This window comes from Numida meleagris, chromosome 10 (genome assembly GCF_002078875.1).
Source record: "Numida meleagris isolate 19003 breed g44 Domestic line chromosome 10, NumMel1.0, whole genome shotgun sequence".
NCBI classification, from domain to species: domain Eukaryota; kingdom Metazoa; phylum Chordata; class Aves; order Galliformes; family Numididae; genus Numida; species Numida meleagris.
The window spans coordinates 12,538,722-12,564,898 of record NC_034418.1 but is presented as its reverse complement, the minus strand read 5'-3'; the positions used below and the strand labels follow the sequence as shown (position 1 = coordinate 12,564,898).

Sequence of the window (26,177 nt, the reverse complement as noted above, 5' to 3'; positions counted from 1 at the left end):
AGACTGCTACCCTATCAGTGTTTAATCATCACTGTTAGTTAATGACAGGCAGACAGGACATGCTGCTTAGTGACAGATAAACGGCTGCGCCGTTAGGGAGGCAGAAAATATCGAATCCAGGTTTTTAAGGACTGCTGTGAATTAAGAAAATGATCCACTACTGCCAAAGATGAAATCTCTTCCAATATGAATGGGGAAAACCTGCCACAGTGAAGCTTATCTCTCCACAGAGAAAGACACTGAAAGGCAGTGATTTATAGGAGGGAAGAGACAGTATATGAGGAACGATTATTACTCATGCTTTTTGCTATGCACTTGGATCAGGCTTTATCCAAGATAATTTACTGCAGATAAAAAGACCATGGTTATAAAATAACAACAGAAACATGAAATAAATACTACTGGAATCAATAGATTTGCATGCTAATAGATAATAATCTTTCAAGCCTTATTACACAATAAGCCAAAATTTACCACCCTTCCTAAACTACAGCAAAGCTCCACAAGTAGCTCAGCTGAATTCACTGTGTCCCTTTCTCATGAGAGATGCACGTAGTCTATGTGTGGTGAGAGGTGAACCTGGAACACCTGACAACACATGCTTCTGAAATCCATAGGCTGGAATAAGACTACTAACCAATTATTAACCACATTTGTACATCGTTTTTTTTTTTTTTTTTTTCTCCCCAAATTTACTGTAAATATGATGCTTTGGTGCTTGCTTTCATAATGCTTTTAGCAGTACTCTGCATAATAAATAAAATATGGTTTGGTAACAGTCACATCACTGTTTAACAAAACAGGAGGGCAAGATGTGTAATCATGGAAATGAGATAAAAGACATTGATCTGATCAAACTGGAATAATAGTTTTTGTTCAAGTTAGATCAAAAAAGGGAAAATAATATAAAATGCAGATGTGAAAGTCAGATAGGCATAATAATTTCTGAATTCCTACGATTAAACCAAAGGAATATGGAATATGGTTTTACAATCTTCTAGCTACATGGAACAAACTCAGTATTGTTAGTGTAGAAACCAGCAGATTATTTAAAATAAATACAGAAATGAAGATTGAAAATCCAACCTATCAGACCTCTTACCCCTTATTTCTTATTTTCATTGCATTCCTACTGTTTGATAAGGTTATTTGTGTCAAAAGGAGTATTTTTGTGATTTTGAAAATGATACAAACTGATAAGTCTAACTTCATAAGGTGATGAAATCCTATACAAGCATTTTATAGAAAGAAAACAGAGGGAGAACAGCTCATGCATACAATGTATGGAAAAATATACTTAGTATTCTGCCAGCAGTTTTTTCTACGAGAACTTTAGAGCAGCGCTACCTTATAGGACTGGAAGACACATCAGGGTCATGGGCTGTCACCTGACCAATCACAGAGTTAATAGCAGCGTTTTCATGCACTTCCAGTAGGTATGTAGGTGATGAAAAGACTGGTGGCTCATCAGCATCCTCTACTACAATTTTTACTGTTGCTGTATCCTTGAAAGGTCCTCCACTGATGAAGCGAGGATCAATATGAATGTTGGCTGCTTCTACTTTCAGAGTATAGGATTTTTTGGTCTCAAAGTCCAGGGGCTGTTAAGAATGACAAAGATAAATGTCTTTTACTAATGGCCACAGAGAAAGAGCAAATTAATATAATGCTGATGGATGAAAGTTATGTGCATTTAAGCACATTCAGTGAGTTTTAATGCAACCACTTTCCACTCCCAGAAATCCAACCTGCAAATTTTTTAGGCATATATTGATATATGTTTATTAACCAGCCTCAAAGAAAACAAGACTCTGTTTTCTTGCTTTTCACAATAAATTTACCACAATACTCTCTTTCATGAATTATACCACTACAATTACATACCAGATAAATAGAGCACATTTGTTGGTGATGACGTGACTTGCATAACAATCATACATTTGATCAGTGCTTTGTTAGTTGGAGATAAGAAAATATTGTGTAAAAATACTATCTCCATGAGGAATAAATATTTAATTATTTCCAGAACTACGCAAGAAATGCAAATATCTAGCAGTTCTTATTTGTTGGATATGAGAGGCATTAGATGGAAAAACTTAGAGCTGATCGTATAAGAATGAACTTCAATATTATTGCACTTCAGATAAGTCTGCATTTCTGTTTGTAGGGGTAAATGAGGTAGACATCTCTCAGGAATTTCTTCCAACCGTAGCAATTCCTATTTCTGTATCTTATATTTTTTTTTTTTCAGAGAGAGAAACACAAAACTGATTACTTTGTTCTACCAATAAACCTGCCATGTCACCATTGTTTTTACTATTTTACAGCTACATATTAAAACACAGAAGATGAAAACACAGTGGATTTAAAGAAACGAAATACCAAATAAAAACCAAATCTGCAAAGGGTCTGAAACATAGAATTTTTCATTATAGGAGATCCAAGTTTGTATCTTGAAGCACATCAGTATATTCACTATATAATTCTCTTGTGTCTCACAATGATTCAAGTTTCAAAGATGCAAATTGCCAAGTACTGGAAAGATATTAAGATTTGCATTACAATGTCCCAGGGATAGAAAGAAAAAGACATAGAAACTCTGAATCTGCAATGCAAATAGCAGCAAGAACACAAATAGGAATAGCAAATCTCTTTCTGTCAAAGCATTAAATATGTGTACTTTTGAATTTTGTTGATTTTTTTTTCAGGTATAAATCAAGGTCTAATGGGATTTGCTCTTTCTCACAAACTCTAGTAAACATGAGAAAACCATGCCTCTTTAGCAGGTCTTAAGTTAGCAAGCTTTAATAATTATTAATTGTGATTTATTAATCAGCATATTCACAATTTCCCAATCATAGCTCCTGTATTATTTTTTTAATTGCATTTCATATGCTTTATAGAAATGACAGCACCCCAATACATTTAGCCATTCTTAATCAGACTATCATATTGAAAATTTACTCTGAATTGTCTAAAACCCACAGATTTGTGCTGAAGAAATTCTCTTGGTGAGCAGTACCCTACATACATTGCCTGCTGTAGTAGAACCAAAATGATTATTGCTATCAAAATGAATATATGAAACAACATTATGTTAGAGACTTAGTATGAAATAAAATCAAGGGAACTGGGGAAAAGGGTAATTGCCTTAGTTTACAAAGGAGGCCACAACATACAATAAATAACAATAAGGAAGATGAGGGATGTATATAATAATTTACTCTTTAGGAAAACAGATCTAAATTTAGATAAATATACACCATTTGATTATTCTTCTAGAGTGCTAACCTCCTCGGTGAGAAACAGAAAATATAAACTTCTGACAGCTATTCTGTCTGACTTCTTTAATCACAGGTAAAACTTGAATATTAATTAGCTGTACTCACTGAATTCCTCTTTTTTTTTATTGGAATGTCATGTTTCCTTTTTCCCTAGTTTTTATTTATTTCAAACAAGGCATAATTTACAGTGCTTTATGCTACATATTTAAAACCCTCCATACTAGCGTTATGAGTTACATTCGAATCCTTCTTTGAAACACAGCATGAGGATCTGCTCTCCTCTCCTTCAACAGAAAATAATATAAATCAATCCTGCAATTACTATATTATTGACTTTACTAGCCCCACACTGTGTTCCAGATAAGCTGTACCCCACAACATTTATGAATATAATTGGGTGCCCCTTCGGTTCTGTACACGTAAATACCACATTTTGCATACATCAAGACTGTGTAAGCATAGAAAAGGAAACAGAGATGTAGCTTTTCCTTGGGCCCAAATTTGGCAGTTCTCATTTTAAACTTGATAAAGTTCACCAAAATCATTATTCCTTGAGCAAACAGAGTTCAACAAGATAACAGCTGGAAGACTGAGTCTATTACGTATCAGGCAATTTATATAATAAAGTACGATATTTTTTTTTCTCTAAGCATTATTTGACCAGCGATGCAGCAAGTAAAATAAGTGAGAGTAGCATTTGATGAGTAATCGTCTAATATTCTATGAAAATTGACATCACCAATAAAGCTAGTTCTGATCTACTCTTGCTCTTCAGAACCATGGAAGTAAAACAGTATCATCTGAGCATGTGAAGCAGTGGCTGGACTCAGGAAGCCCGAAGCAGACTGACACAGAAAATACTGCCATGGAAATCTTCCCAGCTGCCAGCTAAACAGCAGCTCTGATGGACACCCATGCATACCCCTACTTTTATCAGTTTGGTTTGACACCTCATTCATAGATAAAAGGACCCTTGGAATGTTCCCACAGTCTTAGAATAAACTTTTATTAATAAGATATAATTTACCTTTCTTACTCTAATAACACCATCCTGAGTTTGGGCATCTGTAGTGATTTCAAATATATCCATTCCATCTCCTTCAATGATATCATAGGATGATTTAGCATTTTCTCCAATATCCAGGTCATTTGCTTTCACCCTTCCTATGGGTTCACCAAGAGCAACATCTTCCATTACTGAGAAGTGATACAGACCTTAAGAATAAGAGGAAAAGACTAAACATTACATCTGATCCCAGTATCTCTTATGTGCTCTTCATTTGTTTATGCTTCCCCAGTACAAACACCTGAGATGTGTGAATGATACAAATCATATTTACAGGAGTTATTTACCGAAAGCAGCAACGTGTGTTTCTTTCATAGGAATATTCAGTTTACCACACATGAATGTTCTTTTCGTTATATTTGCATCCTGCCTCCTGCTTGCACGGATGCTTAATGCTGCTGAACAAAAATATTAAGCTAATTTTAACATCACAAATATGACATACGTTGTCTACTGCAGGTACTGCTGAACTTACCTTTTTATTTACAGACTTGCAACTATGTTTTTGATAGAACTCAAATACGAAACTTCGGCTTTTACACTGTAGCGCTGTAAAAATGCCATTTATAATTTCAGATCTTTACTAAGTTTTTACCCTTAACTTCTACTTTGATCTGGTTTTGGTTTTAATCACTTTCCATTTCACTTCTGTAGTAAAAACTACTCAACAAATGTTCAAGGAAACCCGCCAACTTTGTGCTGTAAAAGAAACAATAACTTCTCATTCTGTTCATTACTGCATTCACTATTTGTAGATTTTTACTAAAACCTGATAAAAGTGCTATTCAAATCCTCAGCAGTTTTAATTTTTGGAGCACTTGCTTCAACGCATCAGACTTACAATTTTCAAAAAACGTATTTCAAAATTGTAGTATCTTATTTTAGGTAAGCTGTTTACTAAAAGAAAAATCAAAATGCTATTAAACCTCCCAGTTCTTAACAATACTCTGAAAACAGAAGACACATGCTTGTTTTACAGTAAAAAACTTTTACAGAATGCCTTTTTTTTTTTTTTTTTTAAATTTAAAAACCTTTGTTAATTTACCCTTACTGATGTGATGGTTAACATATGATCTAACCAACTGCAGTGATACTTAGTAGCTAAAATAGTCAAAAAAGAACTCTTGTTTTGGAGGTAAGACTGTTATGAAACAATATCACTATTCTTTGAAGAAGAGTGCTGGACTTGTTTGGGTTTTTTTTCCTCGCAGATGTTCTAAGAAAACCTGTAATGTGCAACTATAACTTTTCTAACATCAAAATTTTCCAGTGTTTTTGATGAAACTATCTGTGGGCTGATTACCGCAGCAACAGTAAAAATAAGGAATGCACAAATCAGTATATTAGCTATATGTATAGTCTTTTCTAAGGTGATTTCTTTTTCATTTTAGTTTCCAGGCTAAGTTACTGGAGATAATTTGGAGACCATCAAAATTCCTCCAGAACATTCACAATGGCTCACCAACAGCAAGCTGGTAAAGCAGCCCTACTACAGAAAGTGCCTTCATAGATGAAGTTATGTATTTGTAATTTATACTGCTGCCCATGATTTGTGGCTTAACTCTCTAGACAGGCGGTTGCATTTTTGGTTGATATATTTTCTCTCAGATTTATTAATATAGCTTACAAAGTACTGTAAAAATGTTGTTATTATGATGCAGGTGACTCTTTTGCATAAATTGTTCTCAAGTATTATGAAATGTCCTGTCAAGATATCATAGTTCAGAGCTGACCAAAAATACACATTATGCATCTCTGAAAAGCTTTGATTTTCACAGCAGTGCACAGTTCTTCTCAGTATAATCTATGGTAAACTGCCAGGTTAAAAACTTCAACGACTTATAAAATGCCTCTAAAGTGATTTTAAAGAGATCACAGAAGTAGTGAAAGTTCATCTTTTTCATTTCTAAAACCCAGGAGGCTAACACTCTTTGAAATCTAACCATAAATATACATTTCTGTCCTGCCTGGAAACAATAAACCTATAAAACACACTGCTTTCTGAGTTCATTAGAATTTATTGTGAAAGCAGCATGTATTACATCTTATGAATTTCTATTTCATTCTGGTTAGGCTCTATTGTAAGTTTGATCCTTTCTTATTTTCCTTTCCAGGCAAATGCAAACTGTGCTTTAACCGTGTAAAAAATGTTACAGACTTGATCAGCTCTTCTATAAGGTTAGAGTCATGACTAATCTGTAACGTTTGGCAGCACTCTTGGAATTCAGTTTTAAAAGGCAGAATTTGTAATAGGTTCTAGTTATAGTATTCACTATGGCATACTCTCATTAAATGCATTATATACACATTATAAAGCTACAGTACATGCAATTTTTTTTTCTAATGAGTTTGCACAATCATCAGCGTTATAACAGAGGTGTTATTCCTAGATGGTAGTTTCAATTCTGTGCTGCAGTCCACTTGCTATAACAGCTTTAAAGACAGCAGTTCACTCTTTGTTGAAGGAAAGCTAATCTACATTTTCCACACAGAAAATGTATTTCAGGGATTTGTGATGCAGTTTTCCTCATCCTACCCAGTCAACATGTCACTGTATCCAAACTATAGGAGAACACATATGAGTAAACTGCACAGGGAAAATACAGTCTCATCTCCATATGCATTCACTCCTGTGCTTCCTGCTGAGACCTTCTGCAAATGTACCAATTAGCATCAGTTGTGTTGCTGACTTTCTGATCAGCTTTTTTCATACTGGCTGGCAAAGGCCTTTTGACGCAGAAGATGCTGATACAAATACAGAAGCCAGGCAAGTTGGCAGAAGTAGATCCATAGTCACAGTTAGAGCTACTGTACACTGCAGGTGTAAAAGAAATGTCCCTCTGCGTTCTGGTGATATGGTTCAGCCAGGAATCTCATCTACAGATGTGGATGTTATTAGGGGACTTGTCAGCATGGGTTGAAAAACACTACTCCACCAGTGCAAGCCACACATTCTCAGAGTAAAAAATACATGCATTCATCTTTTATAATGAGAAAACCATTTACTGCGCATAGTTATCTGTTAAAAAACACTTCGATGAGTTAACCTTTTTTTTTTTGCAAATAACTTTTAACTCTGCTTATTTTATAATCTTTCTTTGTATATATTTTTATGTGCTTTTTATGGGGTTCGTATTTATTACATGCCAAGTAATGAGACAAGCCCACTTCTCTCTGTGTCTTCAGAACACCACAAAAGTGGACTTTAATTGATGTATTTATGGAAAAGAAATAATTTTACATAAGGTGCATAAGTACCTTGTTAGAAAAGTACGCTTCTAGAAAAGTAAAAATCATACAAAGCTGAGATGTGAAAATTCTCCTAACCCAATATAGACTCTTTATATAATATGAGTTTTTTCAGAACAAACTGAATAAAAAGGTAAGTTTCTGATAGTGTATTAGATTGTACCTGTTCCAAACAAAATCGATCCAGTCATTATGCTCTTTCCTTTTCTTTTTTCTTTTTGTCTTCATCTTTGAAATAGACTACAAAGCTTGTAGAGAATCTCAGCAGGACTCCAAATCATTTTAACCTAGCCCAGCAAGATGTCTATTGGAACCACAGTTGTAAATATGGATTTTGAATTAAAGATCAACAATTATCTAGACTCAGACTTATTTTGTTTTCTTCACTGTTACCTAATTAGTCAAATCTTTATTTCTTTTTATCAGTTACATATGTCTTTTACTGGTAGTGTCCTTTGTCTACGTGAGATGGAAGCACATGTAAAAGCAACTAAAACTGTACTGAAAGCAAAAAAAAAAGAAAAAAAAACATAATAAAGAAATGAAAAAAAAACCCACCCAAGCCCTTTTCTATGGATATATGAGAGATAACAAGGAAGACAGAGGACTGTGTACACTGTTATGGGCATAAGCCCCTCCTTCCTAAAGCTATTAATCAGATAAAGGACTATTAATCTTTCTCTGGTACCAGCTACATATTTTTAAATTACATTACAAACCCAGACGATACGATGATTAAAAAAATCTAGATTAAAAACAATTACAAAAAGAGCTATATAACTTTCTTATAAATGAGAATGCATACACATAATGGCACTTACTCTGTGCAAACTTTGGAGGATTGTCATTAACATCTGTGAGTGTAATTGTCACTGTCGTAGTTCCAGAAAGTCCACCCATATGTCCTCCCATGTCCTTTGCTTGGATAACCACAAAGTATTCTTCTTTGGCTTCTCTGTCCATGTTGGGAAGAGCTGTTTTAATTATAGCTAGAATAAGGACAGGGGAAGAAGATCGTCAGCTACAGATCCAAATTCAGTTTTGCAGGTAATTTTATGTATACGGGTAAATTTTGGTATAAAAACAGTACTGCTAAAGGTCCAGTTAGGTTGTCTTTTAGTTCCAGGGACAAAAAAGAAATTCACGTTTTTCGAAACAGTATATTTGTGGTTGCTTACTTCAATTTAATTAAAAAGGCAAGCAAATTGCAGACAAAATTGAGAATTATTCATACCTGTGATACTTCTTTTTTTTCTTGATAAACCCTTCGGTTACTTTCCTATCTCCCACATAAATAAATCATTTTCCCATAGAACTAAAAAATTAGCATTAATAATGATGCACCCTGCAAATAACATTATTGTTTTAAATAAGATAACGCAGGTTAGCAGAGTTTGGTCTGCATTAAATTTTTTCCTTAACAGACCTAAAACATTACTTTGATTAGTTTTGTATAAATCCTATTATAACTTTTTTTCCATTATTATTTTTAGGCAGTTTCCCTGTACTTATTTTATGTTTTAAAAAACCAACACCGTAATTTACACAGTTACACCAGGCCTACAGAGGACTAATAAAAAAGATGCCACATTTATCATTCTTCATTTTACTCTAAGACATGTTAACTATTTCAATGAAGTGATCATTTTTCCTAGGCGTGTGTTTTAATTTGTCATTTAATGTATACAACTCTGTGTCCTTTATCTCTGGTATGAAAGATAAAAGAAAGATTAAAATACCTTAAAAAGTATCTACATCAGAATTCCAGCATGGGACTTTTAAAGAATTAAACTTGGGATTTTTTCTCACTGAAGATACTAAAACAATCTGTAATTTCAATATTCCTATTTACTGTCTCAGCCATAAACAATTTGCTAGAGGCTGAGTTAAGGATGAAGTCAAGTTTCAGTTTCAGATGTAATAAAAATATAAAAATAAATGTACTTTTCATTACTTTAACTGGAGATTAATGTTTTTAAACATTGAATATATCCAAATTATACAGGTTGATTATTACTGCTGAGCTTTCTGTGTTCAGTATCTACAAAACTGATGTCAGCAAAAGAAAGGTTGCATCAGTCTCTCTTATCAGGAAACATAACAAACACAAAAAGGCTCCATTGTCACCTAAATAAGTAACATGATCAAGACAAAGGCAGATTAAGACAGTTATGCATAGAGGATTTCAGTGATAACAACTGTGTATTTATTTATTTATTTATTTATTCACTTGTTCTCAGGCTCGGCTGCCAAGAAATACTGAAACTTTCACTCTATTTTTGGAAAACAATTCCACTCACTAAGTACTAATAGGCACACAGCACACAGAACATTAACTCATTGAGCATTCAACCTGTTCTACTTCAGTTCAACCCAGAAACATATTGAGAACAAAAACATAACCAGTTTCAGCATGCTATGATGGATAAAAACTATATGTGTCAAACAGGACTGTAGTTTAAAAGTGAGGTAAGAGAATTACTGAAAACTAATGTAAGGCAGGTAGACGACGTTGGAAAATTGTATTCAGAAAAGTTATCAATGGCTTTCTGTCAAAATGGGTAGATGGATGAAGTGGTTCATAGGGTTTGTTCTGCTTCTAGCATCAAATAATATTTTTTGAATGATGAAAGACAGAAAAAACTTATCAAGCCTTTTAGATGCTACAAAGTTGGGAGCAGTTGCAAGCACTGGAAGAAAAGGATTAGAGTTCAAAATAATTCTGACAGATTGGCTAGTCTAAAAAAGAAGGGTGCAACTCAGTTTGGCAAGCAAAAAGTATTTTGTGTGGGTGAAACAATTAACTTCACAATTACAATACAGCAGATGACTCACAAGAAAGAAAAGAATGAGGTGTCAAAAAGAGTTGAATATGAGTCAACTACATTTTGTCATAAAAAATGTTCAAACCTTTTCTGACGGTGTATTAGCTGGTATGTAATATGCAAGAACTGTGGAACAATCTTTTCAGTCCACTTATATTGGTAAGCTTACAGCTGGAACAGCATTTCTGGTTTTGGGTGCTCCTCTTCTGTATTGCAACTGATAAGGGGTGTCCAAGTCTATGAGAAAAAAATCTTGTCTGCGTCGTTTGGGGAAATATGATCACAGACTCTGCAGCCAAATATGTAAAAATTACTGACAGCTACTCTCCTATCCCGCTGAGAATAAGAGAGAAAATAATGGACCTAAAAAGTAAATGAAAAAATGGGTTTAAACTGAAGCATAAGAGATTTCACTGAAACATTAGGAGAACACTTCCTATACCAGAGAGCTAAGTAAGTACAGATAGAAAAGGCTGCCTGTAGAATTTATAGTATTTCCATCACTGAGGGTCTTTTAAGAACCTAACAGACAAGTATATGTTGAGAATGAGAAGGGGAAGATCTGATCTTCTGGGGGTAAGGGTGCTCACTGCATACTGCTTGAGGTCTCCCTTCATTTTGCTTAAAATAAGGCTTCATCTCTGTGCACTCTAAAATATTTTACAAACCTTAGGCCTCTGAAAAAATTAAACAGACATGTAATCAAAGGAATCAAAATTTGGCTACAAATCCTCTAACTAAAGCTGGAAACGTGAGGAAATGGGCTGGAAAAATAAATCACAAAGTAATATATTTGACCTGGACACATTCCATAAGTGGGCACACAAGAATCTAATGAAGCGTAACAAGGCCAAGTGCAAGGTGTTGCACTTGGGTCAAGGCAATCCCAGATATGAGTACATACTGGGAGAACTCCTTGAGAGCAGCCCTGCAGAAAAGGGCTTGAGGGTCCTGATGGGTGAAAAGCTGGACATGAGGCAGCAGTGTGCGCTTGCAGCCCAGAAGGCCAACAATATCCTGGGCTGCATCAACAGAGGAGTGGCTAGCAGGGAGAGGGAGGTGATAATCCCCCTCTCCTAGGCCCTTGTGAGGCCACCTCTGGAGTACCACATCCAAGCCAGGGACCTCCACTATGGGAAAAATATGGCGCTTTTGGAGTGGGTCCAGAGGAGCGCCATGAAGATGATCAAAGGGCTGGACCAGCTCTCCTGTGAAGACAGGTTGAAGGATCTAGGCTTATTCGGCTTGGAGAAGAGAAGGCTCCAAGGAGATTTCACTGCAGCCTCCAAGTACTTGAGATGAGCTTACAAGCATGAGGAGGACTGACTTTTTACACACTCTGATAGTGATAGGACAAGGGGGAATGGCTTTAAACTAAAAAAGCGGAGATAGGGGGTGATGAGGAGCTGGAACAGGCTGCCCAGAGCGGCTGTGGATGCCCCATCTACGGAGGCTTTCAAGGCCAGGTTGGATGGGATTCTGGGCAGCCTGATCTGTTGGTCAACAGCTCTGCCCATGACAGGGGGGTTGGAACTAGATGATGGTCACCTCCAACCTAAGCCATTCTATGATTCCAAGATATTTCTTCAAATAATGAGAATATCCTCAATATTGGAAGTTCCTTTTTTTTTTTTTTTTTTTTGCTGACTTGCTTTTCCTAAACAGCCATTGGTGTCACACTGCTCAATAGCAAATAAAACAGCTGCAGAATGGGATTTACTTTTACAGTGATCCTAAATACACACACTGAGCAATTTGCACAATCTGCCTCACAACTTGAATCAGTTAAAATGCTCCCCTGTGGACTACTTTCAAGAAACTATTTGGAAGAATATACACCGTCTCACACTGAAAAAGATCAGGGGAAAAGAAGCAATGTTACAGAGGCTATAGCTGATGAAGAGGAAGGGAATCAAGACGAACAACAGGAAAAGGGATCTGTTTACCACTTTTCAATTTCCTCTTCTGTTTTTTCAGGATCTCTTTATGATAACACTAAAAAAGTACACATAATAATAATTGAGAACATGGAATAAATCCAAGCAAGCACTATGCAAAATTGGAATCTGACCCTGAAAGGTTTTCTTAAGAATCTCATTCATCTCTTGTGTTTTGATGAAGACTTCCTGCTATTTCAACTGGTTTGCTTTGGAACTTTCCCTTCTTCATTTGGGAAGAGCTAAGTAATTGCTTTCATCTTCCTTCCATGCTAAAAACTTCGTGGAGTTTCTTATTAAATATAACAGTCATTTAGGACCAAAACTTCTGCAAAATCAATCTTGTGATTTCTTCAGAGAGCCACGAGATGTATTCTTTGTTCTCCCCTGAAACACATTGACTTCAGATATTTTAGCAGCTCATAAAAAATATTCACTTTGAGACCTCTGGAAAACCCGCACTATAATTCCTAAGAAATGAATAGATCACTACTAAGTTTCTTGAAATTTAAAGAAATTCAAGTCCTTTGAGGATGTCATACAGGCATAATTCTACTATTTTAAAATTCAATTTACCCTTCAAGTAAATCATAATCTTTTAAATAAAAATTATCATCAAATATTCACATTTCTCACTAAGTTTTAATGCCTCTAGGACTTTTCTAGGAAGACAAGAAAAATATCTGTATTCACTATATCGGTTGGTTAACTTCATAGACAAATTATCAATTACAGAAGTATCTGAACTACCTTCAGATGGAGATGTATTTAAAATCAAAGCCATTAACCACAGTAAAAATAGAGACTAGGTGAGGAATTGAATGCTATGTTATACAATTCCATGTGGAGTGATTCTGTGACATTTTTGAAATTATTTTTAAGAGAAAAGCTAACTGTGCATAATTTATTAAAATGTTTACTTTTTAAAATTGTATGGGGAAGGTGGCACCATCTGTCTCTCTGTTAAACAAAGAGATGAAGGTCGAATATTGTTCTATTAAGTCTCTAGCTTCTTGTGTAACCTACAAAATATTTTATCTTCTTTTTCAGCTCACATTACCTCCATTTATGCATTTTTTCAGTTCTTACTTTCTTTTTGAAGTAGACCTTGCAAGCTTGCCATTGTGCATAAATGAACACCTACCTTTCTTTCACTAGATATGTTATTGTTCAAGAATATCACAGTCAGATAGAACCTGCTATAGTACTGCCATTTCCATTTCAGATGAACTTGGATCTGAGTTTTACAGTATGGAAAAAAACACTTTCATCTCTTACTAGAGACTTACCATTTCTTTTTCCCTGGGAACAAATTTTCACCGGCACAGTGAAAGGGTCACCCCTTGCCAACTGAGAATGAATGCAGTAAATAACCATATAGCACTGCACTTACGAACTTTCTTTTCTAGGATCTTATTTTCCATGATTTTCAAATAATTCTCCTAGACACTACAGAAAGTAGCTTTTGCTTCTTTTTCTGATGTTTTCCAAATCTAGCTATGTAGCTCAATTCCACTCTCTCTTTCAGTCTCTTGAAGTATAACATTATTTATATATAAATCCCCTGTTTTTCTACTCAGCATGAGGAAAATTGTCATACTAATTATCTCAATAGCTTTCTAAAGTGATGGAGGTATTACTCGGAAATGCAAGACATAAATGTGGTATCTGTTTCTTTTTTACTACTATGATTAGATATACTCTAGGAGTAGAAACCACTTTTTTCAAATGTCAGTCTGTCTTGATCTTAAGTCACTCATCTTTACCAACCACAGCCTGTCAAAACTGTTTTCACATCTCTCCAGAATGATTTAAAATTTTCTTTATTAATCAGAAAAGACAGCTTTTCCCACTACTGAAGGACCCAGTCCTACATACCTTATCCATAATGGTTGTACTTTACAAGTAAAAAGCAAGAACTGTAGGGCTGACCCTCAGGTCTGCTGCACCAGCAGTTTGTCACTACAATTCCCTCTCTAATGGGCTGTCACCAAGACAACTCTCAGAATCATCAACAGTTCTCTGTACAAACACCTTACCACAACTCCAAATGCTGCACAGCATATTCAGCATGTAATGATTAGAAAAGGTTCCTGCTAGTTTGAAAATATACTCTGAATATACTCTGTTTGCAGTATTGCACCTAAGTGCATGAAGTGCTATACAGACAGAGCTAAAGGTGCTGTAACCAAGTGTTGTGATCAAATACAAACTCCAGAAATCCAGCATGTGCTCTTGCCACACTGGGAACGACACTGTTATCAGGGCTGCGTGAACCTATTTTCTATATGCTAATACACACATCTGCCTTCTTGCCCAAGGAATTAGTTCATACATCTTATTGGCTATGACAGAACATCTACCCATCCCAGCTTATACTTCCGCAATTGTTTCAGTTAAAAGATTAGTAATTGGCAGGGATATCACAGCTGCTCTCATTAATGTAGAAAGCAGTAGTTCAATCCAGGCTGTGACCAATGTTGAGCAACATCTATCTCTCCACCAATCCCACCAGAGTTTAAATTTAAACTATTTGGAAACTGAACTTTTAGAAAAAGTCTGTTGAACATGAATTAGCTCTGTTCCTAAAAAATCATTACTTTTCCTTACAGCTGAATGTTATTTCCTGTATCCAAACTATTTTCCCATCTCTCTGTAATCTGAAAATGTTGCCTTGTCATTTTATCACGAGTAACTACAGAAACAGTGCCCATGCCTCTCTTTCATTAACACCTCTCAAATATTTGTAGAGTAATTTCATATCCTCCTTTAATCACCTTTTACCCAGTTTATACAAATTAAGTTCAATCAATCTTGTACTCTAAGTGATGTTACTTAGTCCCTCTCACCTTAGCTACACTGCTTTGAACTTTCTTCAGCATCTCAGTTCAGTACTCTCTGTTGTGATGATGTGTCTCACCAGCACTACATACAATATTGTGAGGGCAGTTTGTGCTATTATAGATACTAGCATTAATAAAATGGACATTAAGAACTAGATAGAAGGGATAGTGTGTAACATCACAAAAATGCCTGTAGCTCAAAAGTTGTGGACATTTACTCTCATTACCGTACTTATTTTTATTCTGCTGAACTGTATTTTAAAGTCTTGATATAGGAAGATAATAAAGATTGTGAATAAAAACAGAAGATTCATATCTGACTCCAGCTGAATGCCATTTTCAGTCCTCCTAGGCCTACTCTTTTATAATCTGAATTTCAAAACTACAGGGAGTCTCACATTCATCACTGTGGTCCAGACAGGGCCATACACTAACGCATTAAAAGCTCTATTGAATATCTTTGTTGGTGATCTGGATGAGGGGATCGAGTGCATATTCAGTAAGTTTACAGATGACACAAAGTTGGGAGGAAGTGCTGATCTGCTTGAGGGTAAGAAGGGCCTATTGGAGGGGTCTGGACAGGCTGGATCAGTGGGCTGAGGCCAGTTGAATGAGGTTCAACAAGACAAGTGTCAGGTCCTGCACACTGGTCACAACAATCCCATGCAACACTACAGAGTGGTGGAGTGACTGGAAAGCTGGGGATCTGGGGATATTAGTCAACAGTTCTTGATGGCTGCTGAACATGAGCCAGCAGTGTGCCTAGGTGGCCTAGAAGGCCAACTGCATCCTGGCTTGTATCAGAAATAGTGTAGTCAGCAAGACAAAGAAGGTGATTGTCCCTCTGTACTTGGCACTGGTGAGGCTGCATCCCAAGTACTGTGTTTAGCTTTGGGTCTCTCGCTACAAGAAAGACATTGAGGCCCTGGAGTGTATCCAATAAGGACAACCAAGCTGGTGAACAGTCTGGAACATAAGTCTTATGAAGAGCAGATGAGGGAACATCTTTCAAGAGGTTGTAGAAGGTGATAAGGGTCTCCCCTGAGCCACCTGAAAGGAGGTTGTAGAAGAGTGGGTTTTGGCCTCTTCTCCCAGGTAACTAGAGATAAGAGGTAATGGTTTTAGATGCACCAGGGGAGGTACAAGTTGGATATTGAGAAAAATTTATTCTCAAAAGGGTGCTGAAATATTGAAACAGGCTGCCCAGGGAAGTGGCAGAGTCACTGTCCCTGGAGATCTTCAAGAAAAGTGTAGATGTGGCACTGAGGGACACGGTTTAGTTGGCATGGCGGAGATGGGTTGATGGTTGGACTAGATGATCTTAGTGGTCTTTTTCAACCTTAATAATTCTATGATTCTATGATTTAAAATCTGTTCTTTTTCATATACTGTAAGGCTTTATCCTCAAATAATACACTGCATTTTCAAGTGCATTTCATGTAATTTGCCTTGTTCATATATTTCATGTATGTGTAGGAGTGACATTATTTAAGTAAGTTCATGTGAAATGTAAATAAGTGAGACACAGCTGAAAATGTATTTTCTCTGCCATTTCTATATTGTAGAACACAGTGTCACTTCATATTATGTTCCATTATGGTAATCTTACTTTAAAGTTGACAGTCACGATTTAATACGTTTGAAAAAGCTTAGAAGTGAGAAGTATACTTCAGTTACTTCTAGGAAGCCCCTCTCAGCATTTTGACTGTCAGTATTTTGATTACGAGAGAATACACACAACTCATATGATAATACACAGTAGTCAGCAAACCTGACATCAGTTAGTCAGATGAAACAATAATGACTATATTTTAGTTCACTGAGAGTTCTGTTATTAATATGATATCACCACATTGCAAGCTTAGCCTTTCATAGAAAATCTGAGTCTTTGTAATGTATTATTTATGTTTGCTCTCTAACCAATGGTCATATTATAATTCACCTATGATAAGGGTAAAAATATTCAGAACAAGCCATTAAAAAAGCATTTACCCTAAGCCATATTCAGAGTACTGAGTGAAAAATAACTTCTGAATTACCTTCTTTCATGTGCCTATAACTCATAGCAAAGAATTTGCAAACTAGAACTGCAGCAGTATATGTATTTTTCATCTAAGGTAATGGAAAATTATTGTTTTATGGGTCACTTATCAGTACTTCATTCTGCACACCCAGTATTATAGAATTGTTTCAGTAAGGAGGTTGAGAGTACTGTTAGAATTTCAACCAAGAATTGACTCACACAGGGACTAAACCTAGTTAACGTCAAGTTAGCAAGAAAAAAAGTAAGTAATTGCTTCCTTCCTTGTATTTACCCTCAGGTGTAGCAGCCCTTTCTACCGTAGACATGAAGGACACCATAGGCATCTTACACCTCTGCTCTCTCTTTTTGATGATGCTTAAGAGTACTACGGAAGAGATAATTTGGACTATTCCCGGTGGAGTACTCTCAATGTACCATTAAAACAAAGCAGGGAGGTAAGATGATCTTTACTTTGAGCCAGCAAATGAAGAAAACTGTAGGTTGTACAGCCCTATCTATGGCTGTCCTGGTGTTGGTAGCTGCACAAGATCTAAATCTAGTTTTGATTTCTAATAAACAAAGCAAATAAAAGGCCATTCATCTAGAAAAATACTTGGTAAGTAGCTATACTTCAACATTTGAAGCACTCCTATAAATGAAAGAAAACATCTACATCCTTAAGAGGATCACTTTAACGTAGACCACTTCTTAGAATACTGATTCAATTCTGGGGAATACACAATATCTGTATTCAAAATCAATTCTGTTTCAAATGTATTGGAAAGACTTTCCACTTAACAAAGCTCCTAACAAAATGTTAGTCCAGAGAAGATGTAATGACAGACAAAAAAAAAAAAAAAAAAGAGTTCAGGTTTGATTTGTTTTAGACAAGACTAATCTACCTCACTCTTCTGGTCTTTCACCACAGTGTCCAAACATCTTCCCACATGGAAACTTTAGCTGGCTTCTGAGTACTACAAACAAATGTGTAATATAATGCTTTTTCTTGGCCTAGTTACTAGGAGAAAAAATATTAGTTTTGATGGTTCACATTGCTAGTGTTAGATAAATATAAGGAAACAACTGAACACCTATATACTTTCTGTTTGCTTTGGAAATATTCTTTTTGTTAAATTGCGCCTTCTACCCTATCTGTCCATGGTAACAGCAATACTGTCCAAATGATATAGCTGCTAAACAAATGCATGTGTTTTATGCACCACTAGCTCTAGAAGGCGAAATATTCAGTGCCACAAGATACTGCAAAGTTGTAGCTATCTTAGTGTAATTCCATCAGCATTTTGAGTCTGCATGTAACAAATCATAAACTCTCTCTGGTAATATAATAAACATTATTATACCCTTGCTCTAAAATTCATGTATTACCGAGAAAATTAACTGCATAGTTACATTCTTCTGAAATCAATACTTCTCTTCAGACACACCATGGCTATAGGTCTGCTGCCTTTTGAAGCAATCTTTCTTCATCATGCACAGTATACGGCTGCAGTATCCACAGGATTACCTGCATCTGATTTGCTTAATGACTAGATTTTTACATCCGTTTGTTGTTTATACATTCTAAACAACAAATGGATGCTGGAGGGCTCTCTCTGTTTTGACATTTAATATGGCTAATAGATTTCTAATTCTCCAAGCGTATGAAGATATGTCATAAATTTTGAAAACATTAAGCATTACAAACAACGAATAAACCCTTTGAACACGACAGAAACAGCTGCATACTCTTCAGTTTAACAAACTCTCCTGTGTGTAGCTGTAAGAGTAGTACTGTAGTTATATTACAGATGAAGACTGCTACATGTAGATGGCAAAGAAAGAGAAGATGGTCTCAGTTCATAAACTCATTCAGTTGTAATGATTTACAGAAGAACATAATCGATGCTCTACAAAGATCTAAAAAAATAGGGAATCAGAAATCATTTGTTCACTCAGAAACAACTCCCATTATATGGAGCAACTTACCCAGAGACTGTGGCAAAGCCACTGTTGAATTCTTTATGATTACATCCCCTTTGGAAAGTAACATGTTATTTTCATGGTAACTGAACTCTACTGAAAGGAATATTTATAACTGGAAATGAAGGTAGGAGGAGGAATTTAATGCTAGTAAAACAGGAGAAAAATCATGATTTTCAGGTTCACCAAAAAGCTTTGAGTTTTCTCTGGCTTTCATGATAATGAAAATGACTTTCCTGAGTAATGAATGGTTATTTCATTGGATTAAGCATAAGTTTTTAATGCAGTGCAAATAATAAACCAGAGCCAAATTAAATGATTTTTTAGGTCTGGAAAATTTTCTTTCAGGCTATTTCATGTGAAAGGACAGAAAAATGCTTTAAGTAGTTGGAGTATATACTCCATTTCAGCTGATGTGAAGAGGTAAAGCAATAATGGTAAGCACTTTATGAACATTCCAAGGTAGAAACTGTGAAAGAGCCTACATTTATTTCTCCTCTAATTAATATAACTAACATAAGGCATTACTGCAGACAATAATTTGTAGTAGAAAAGAAAACAAAATCATGTATTTTGACATTTGATGTCAGGGATCTTTCCATAGTTGTATTTACGCCTGACATTTGACAAGTCAGTCAGTATGAACTAAGGGGCTTCACTGGTAACAACTTCTTGATACGCTTATTTTTGAAATAAGCTACTGTTTTTTCACAGCACTGTGCTGGAGTTATTTTTTTGCAGAACTCTTATTTTACATTCACCATAAAATCAAATAATGAATTATGATCCTGAGACTGTTTTCATACCGAGGACAGTTTTCCTTCAGCCAGAAGAAAATAATTTAATGGATGAATCCCATTTATTGATCTACACTACCTTCCTCAAGTCCTTGCAAGCTAGGGCATTTCTGGGATAGGAAAAAGATGTTTTCCCTCACAATCTCAATAAAAAGAAGTAAAGAATTTCCACATTTTAAAGAGTGCTCTTGTTCAGAAAACTGTGCACATTTGATCTATCAAAACATCCTTTAATAATTTATCCTAGTATTTATTTCATAACCCTGTTGATCTGCACAAGTAAATGAATGTTTACTTCTGCTTTACTTCTTTATGGCCACATAAATTCAGATGGCTTTTTTGTATGCTATAAAGTGAGTTATAGTTTTATTCTCCTTAGGAGACCACAGCTGCTTTACTCAGTGATTAAAAGCAGCATCAAGTAACAGATGAAAGAATATAACAAATAATATCAAATGGCTTTAAAAGAACACTTCTCAGATAAAACTAAGTCAATTCTCTTTAAGTGTGACTTATGTACAGCAAACGGGAGGGAATGGATTTATTAGCACCTCTTTCAGATGAGTCACTCAAGACTTTAAAATCACAGATAAATAAAGTCACGCAGGCTAAGTGTATGCTAATAAAACTTCATATACTCAGTATCATGTCCTTTCTTTCCTCAGATCCAGCCAGTCAAGAAAGAAAAGTATTTTTAATGAGAATACACAACATATTCACTGAAATTCCAAGCTAAACAGTACTTTCTTTAGCTGGAAATACTATAGTCTCTTTTTGAAAATCACATTGTGTTCACTGAATTCCTCAGGCCAAGTCTTCAGTCCCTAATCAGTTATAAGTCACACAACACTTCTACTACCTTCAGTTTTGCATCAGTAACTTCTGTAATAATATCATTACTATTACTTGCATTATCATTAATACAGATTTTTCTTTGTCTTTTCACACAGTCAGACTCTGATGGGACAAGTGTAAGACACGCAGTAACTCAGTCATGCTGACAGACATACTTACCCTCTCTGCTTATGTGCATTATATGTAACATGTAAGAAGTACAGTCATTTGAGTAAATATAACCCAGGGATTCATATTCAGTTACCTACCTGTATGTGGTTCAATGGAAAAGTAAGGCTGTCCTTCCAGAATGCTATAAACCAGCTTGGCACTGTTTCCATAAACTGGATCATCTGCATCTGTAGCTGTTACTTTAGTAACAAAGGTGCCTAAATAGAAAGAATATATATGATTAACATTTACAGTCTTCCTGGTTATGTGCATAATTTATTCAAAAATAATTCATTTCTTCGAAACTCTAGAGAAATTTGTGAGGTTTGCAATGATTAAAAATAAAGAAAATCCACAATAATAACAAAAAAACCCTATTCATTGAACTCAGACAAAACTTTTTCCTTCAGGATGATATTTGCCAGCAGACTGAATTTCTGGATAGAGGAAAAACCTTTCTAGAACCCGTATCATTTAAGGTTTCTTTGCAGAATGAATTTAAAGCTACCTGATAGACCTGTAGAGACTTCAAGAATCATATCAAAGGGATATGAAATACAAGGTTAATAATACAATATAATATGTTGCATTTAAGATTTGCAAAATCACATTTGAAAGAAGCTTGCCAAGTTACAGTGACTGCACAGAAAAGCAATAATGAAAGGGATTCTTTTTTTCTTCTCTTGGCTTGCAGCCATAGCAATGGTTTGATGTGGCCACACTGACAGTGTGAGGACAACATTTATTGTTTCTGAAATGAGTTCCTGCCACTGAGGGGTCCATTGCCCAGCCAGAGCCATAAATTCCATACTCTATCCAAAAATAAGGAAGAAAAATTTAAAGAAATTACCCTCTTTAGTTTCAGGCAACATAGCATATTCAATTTATGTAATTAGCAAAACTCAGCAGGTTCTCTAAGCATGGTGCAGAAAGCTTTTTTTTATGATGACTTAAAAATATAATGATGACATTAATTAGGCTAGCAGTAAAGACAGTATCTATATAGGACAAGAGTAAGAAAGAGGTTAAAGGCTGAATAATGTTTCTCATGTTTAAAAAGGAAAATACTTATAGCACCCACCAAAATACTCTCATTGACAGGTGTGCCTGTAAAATGTCTCCTCTTCCTTCTTAAACTTTGTGCTGCTGAATCCAAGTTAAACCTCACTTTTGGACAGGAACAGTAAACTAGATGCAGAAGGGATCCCTTTGGCATGTTATTGCATTGTGCTCTTCTCTACTTTCTCTGTGCGTCATTTTGCTGGCATGGTTTTGGACAGCTTCATGCACTAGACTGCATGCAAATTATTTAGAGAATATTTACATATTTTTGAGATAATTTGTATCCCAAACAATAGCTTCCATTTCAGGACTTCGTACTTGTCCATTTCAAGAATCAGGGTAAAATATATGGCCAACAGGATTTGGCCACACTGCTCATGAAATGGAAGTTCCCTGGAACCTGAAGTTGTGGACAGTTTGCTGCATGAGATAATTCCCAGGGGAGGGAACGTGTGTGGATGAGTGGAAGAAACACAGCTCATTAGAGGGGAAAAAAAAAAGCCTATGGATTGTACTGGTCACTAATTTTGACTACAAATTTATTCAATCTTTGAAGAAGGAAAGGAGATCAGCCAGCTGTCATTCACGTTCTATGATGGCCCCATCTGGCAGGAAAGTGCCCCAGTAGCTTCTCTCCTGCTGCTCAGCAGTGTCCAGAAGAATCAAGGTGGCCTGCAGCAGTTGTACAATATGTAGAAGAGGAACACAATGCTGATGAGTATTAAATTGCTTCTGTTTTTGACAGATGTTTGCAGAACTTGTACTTACAAACTTCTATAGGTTATCTGTTTTGAGGCTTAACTATTTCTGATGTTGAAAGTTGGGCACCCTATCCTTTAACCCCCACTGGACCTGAGGAAAGGACTTTATTCTCAATTTGATGGTTTGGTTGTATGGAATTAACACGGGAAATTTGTTCTCTGACCAACTACCAATTACAAACAGACAATGCCTGGAACAAACACAATACCTACAGCCTACAGATGATGAATGGTGTACAGGAGAAGAAAAACAGTGATAGGGAAGCAACCATGGGGTGCACTCAGAGGCCATTGTATAGGCTACAGAAAACAAATGAAATGGGTGACAGTGGAAAAAAGTATGCATGAAGCCTGAATTTGGATGTTGCAGTACCAGGAGAACAAAAGGATCCCTTGTGCCTTGACCACAGTAGTCTCAAAGCATGAAAAGTTGTAGCTACTAGAATTGTCTCACATATTTAAATTGCATTGGCTCACCCTCTGCACTCATATTCCAACTAGAAGATCACTACCTTGTAGTTCCTACAGAAAGCAATTTCTTATCAATCTGTGTCTTCGCTTTTGCAGAATTCAGGCTATAGCCCTACTATCCCAGTAAGACACGCCCCACAGTTCAGAGCTGCTGTCCTGTATGTAGTACTGATTATGAGTGCAGAAGTCAGTGCTTCAGCACTGCATGAAACCAGCAGGTGAAGTACTAGGTTTCTGTGGGAGAGGCAACTATTATGAAATTTTTGTGTTGTACCCTACTAAGACAGAAGATGTTCATGAAGAACATCATACAATGGGACGAGGCTGGAATATGATAAGGCTCATTCATAGAACAATGAACATTTTTGTTAGTGTATTTTATCTAGTGGCGGCTCCACTTTGTTTCCATGATATTCTATTCTATACACAAAGGAAAACAAAGAATTGAAATAGTTGACTTCTCTGAGATTGTGTTTGATTTGCTTAGCTGGCTTTCACTTCAAAGGACTTTAAAAATAATTACATTGCTTGTTTAGAAAGATTTGATATATAATGTCTATTCTTTTCTTATTTCACTAGAGAATTCCGTAAGACTTATAGAGATATTTATTTCAAGATTTCAAAACTTAAATGGGTATACCGATTCTTTGATAAATGCATCCTTTATCCCAAGTGTTCATTAGACATTAAAGTTGAATACATCTTAATGAAACAAGCAATCAGTGTCTAGCATCTTTTCCAATTCTGATACTCCAGTCTTAAAATTTCTTTCTTGATAGAAAATAATTTAATCCCTTACTGAAGCACCAAGCTAATCCAAAATTTATGCGTATATAAAAACATACATAAAACTGAGTATTCCCATTCACTGTTTATATACATAAGAGGAGGCAAAAAATAGCATACCCTTCTTTTTCTTTTCCAGGTCACTTGAAGTGTGACTATAATCTTGCCTAATAAAACTAATGAAGGGAAGAGAAAAATAAAATACTCTCCCAGCTCCTAAAACCAATTTCTTAGACTGCCAGTCTCTGCCACACTGCACTTCATTTCCTACCATTATACACAGCTCTGAGGTCTCTGAAATTCAGTTGTTTGCTCCCAACAATCTTACTGATAAACATTGTTTATAAAAGCAATCATGAAACAAAAGTTAAAGAAACTACCTCCACAACTGAAAGTAGATAGTTAAAATTTAAGCTATGTTAAATCTTATCACCTTTCATTAGAATTTTTTGTTTTATTCTATTACTCAAGTCTTGTGGAGGTGTGAAACATGCCACATGAGTACATTCATACTGGCAATAGTAAGTACATAAAGAAGCAAACTATGTTCTGTTTGCAGCTGCAGGGGATGTTGCTACATCAGTGCTGCTCTGGTCCCACTGCAAGATGCTCAGGGTCCAGAAGAAATAGCACTCTATGCCACCGGGTGACAGAGCCTTTTTCAGCTAAGCATGAAAAGAAGATTTGAAGAACTGATAAAATTCTGAGGGTGCAACTAACGCAAAAGAAAAGAAAAAAAAAAAGGAACTCAGCCACCATAGCTATTATTTAAACAATCTCTCTAATGCAGCAGAACTCTCTATGCCTTGGACTAGAGCTTTGGATTATCAATATTTAAGTAGCATTTTACAGCCCTACAGACACTGTAGTTAGAAACTACATGTATAGAAATATTTTTACATGCATAATGTACTTAAAGTTTTAAAGATAAAAGTTTTGCATTGAAAAAGCAGTAAGAATCCATTTCTGTAGTAAATGCTCTTTAAAAAGCAATGTTCTGGGTTCTCCCCAGCAAATAAAAAGCTAAAGTTTCTGTTTCTGTTTAATTGAGACTGCATTTGGCTTGTGTTTGCTTCTTCGTCAATGCTACAACAAACTCATTTAGCTAGAGACTATAAATTTGAAATGGTGCCATTTTTACAAGAAAGCTGCTATTATAGTCCAAGTCACTGTTGCCCTAATTACAATAATATAGCAGTTTTATATAATCTGGCCCAACAACCTAATTACGGTTACTTCCTTTTAAAAATTTAAAATACTTAATATTGCCTTATGTAATACAAAACATTTTTTTTTTTTTTTATAAATGATGCAAATTTTAAGATGCTCAGTTAAAAACTTCCTGCATTTTTTTCTGAGGTACACTTTTGCAATGCTAATTACCCTGTGATTAAATATGGACTGTAAGGAGATTCATCAGATTTTAATTAATGAACACTTCTAATGTGATTTAGCCATTAACCATTGCTGAATGTTTTACCCTGTTAGTGTCAGGTTTCATAGTTTCTCTTTGCAACAGGCTAGCAATCAGAGGCACAATTAAAAATAAAGGCATTTTTATATGGTTAGGTAAGAAAATCTGTGTTTGCTGGCAAACTAAGATTAAAAGCCTTCATAAAAGTAAGATGTGTGCTCAGCCAGAGCTCTTCTGTTGTTTTGCATGTGTTTTTATGTGCAAGTCAGGATACAGATTCTGCACATTAGTCAGAAAGAAAAATGCATATGCTGCCACACGGAGTAGGGAAGCAAAGATTTTTCGGTGTGGCAGTGAAATAAGCACACTGAAAAGAAATCAAACTTGCATGTTTAGAGGATGTAACACATAGTCAGTGCCAAAAATTTACATGAATCCATATTCAGTGAAGCAACCATTTTGCTGAAAGACTGCAATGGCTGGTAAAAATGAAAAATGTGGCCATGATGCAAGTTAGTAGGACTACATTTTCTCATTTTCCATGGTACTTCTGTTTTCTTTGCTCTTCTGATGCCCTTTTTAGTCTACTCCACTCTTTCTCTCCTTTCCAGACCTTGATGGGCTGAAATCTCCATTTCATTCAAGAGATCTGATTACAAATCTGACAGGGCATT

General features: G+C 35.7%; 1 protein-coding gene across 4 annotated transcripts in view; it reads right to left on the bottom strand.

Annotated features, from left to right (window-relative positions):
- CDH8 (cadherin 8) overlaps window positions 1-26,177 on the bottom strand; it is a 334,384-nt gene that overhangs the window by 52,139 nt on the left and 256,068 nt on the right. For all 4 annotated transcript variants that reach the window (XM_021408725.1, XM_021408727.1, XM_021408728.1 and 1 more), the window contains 4 exons: window positions 21,108-21,227; window positions 8,421-8,588; window positions 4,312-4,499; window positions 1,348-1,601 (listed from right to left, as the gene is read on the bottom strand). In XM_021408725.1, coding sequence (XP_021264400.1) covers window positions 1,348-1,601; window positions 4,312-4,499; window positions 8,421-8,588; window positions 21,108-21,227 — 730 coding nt within the window. The remainder of the gene's footprint in view (window positions 1-1,347; window positions 1,602-4,311; window positions 4,500-8,420; window positions 8,589-21,107; window positions 21,228-26,177) is intronic.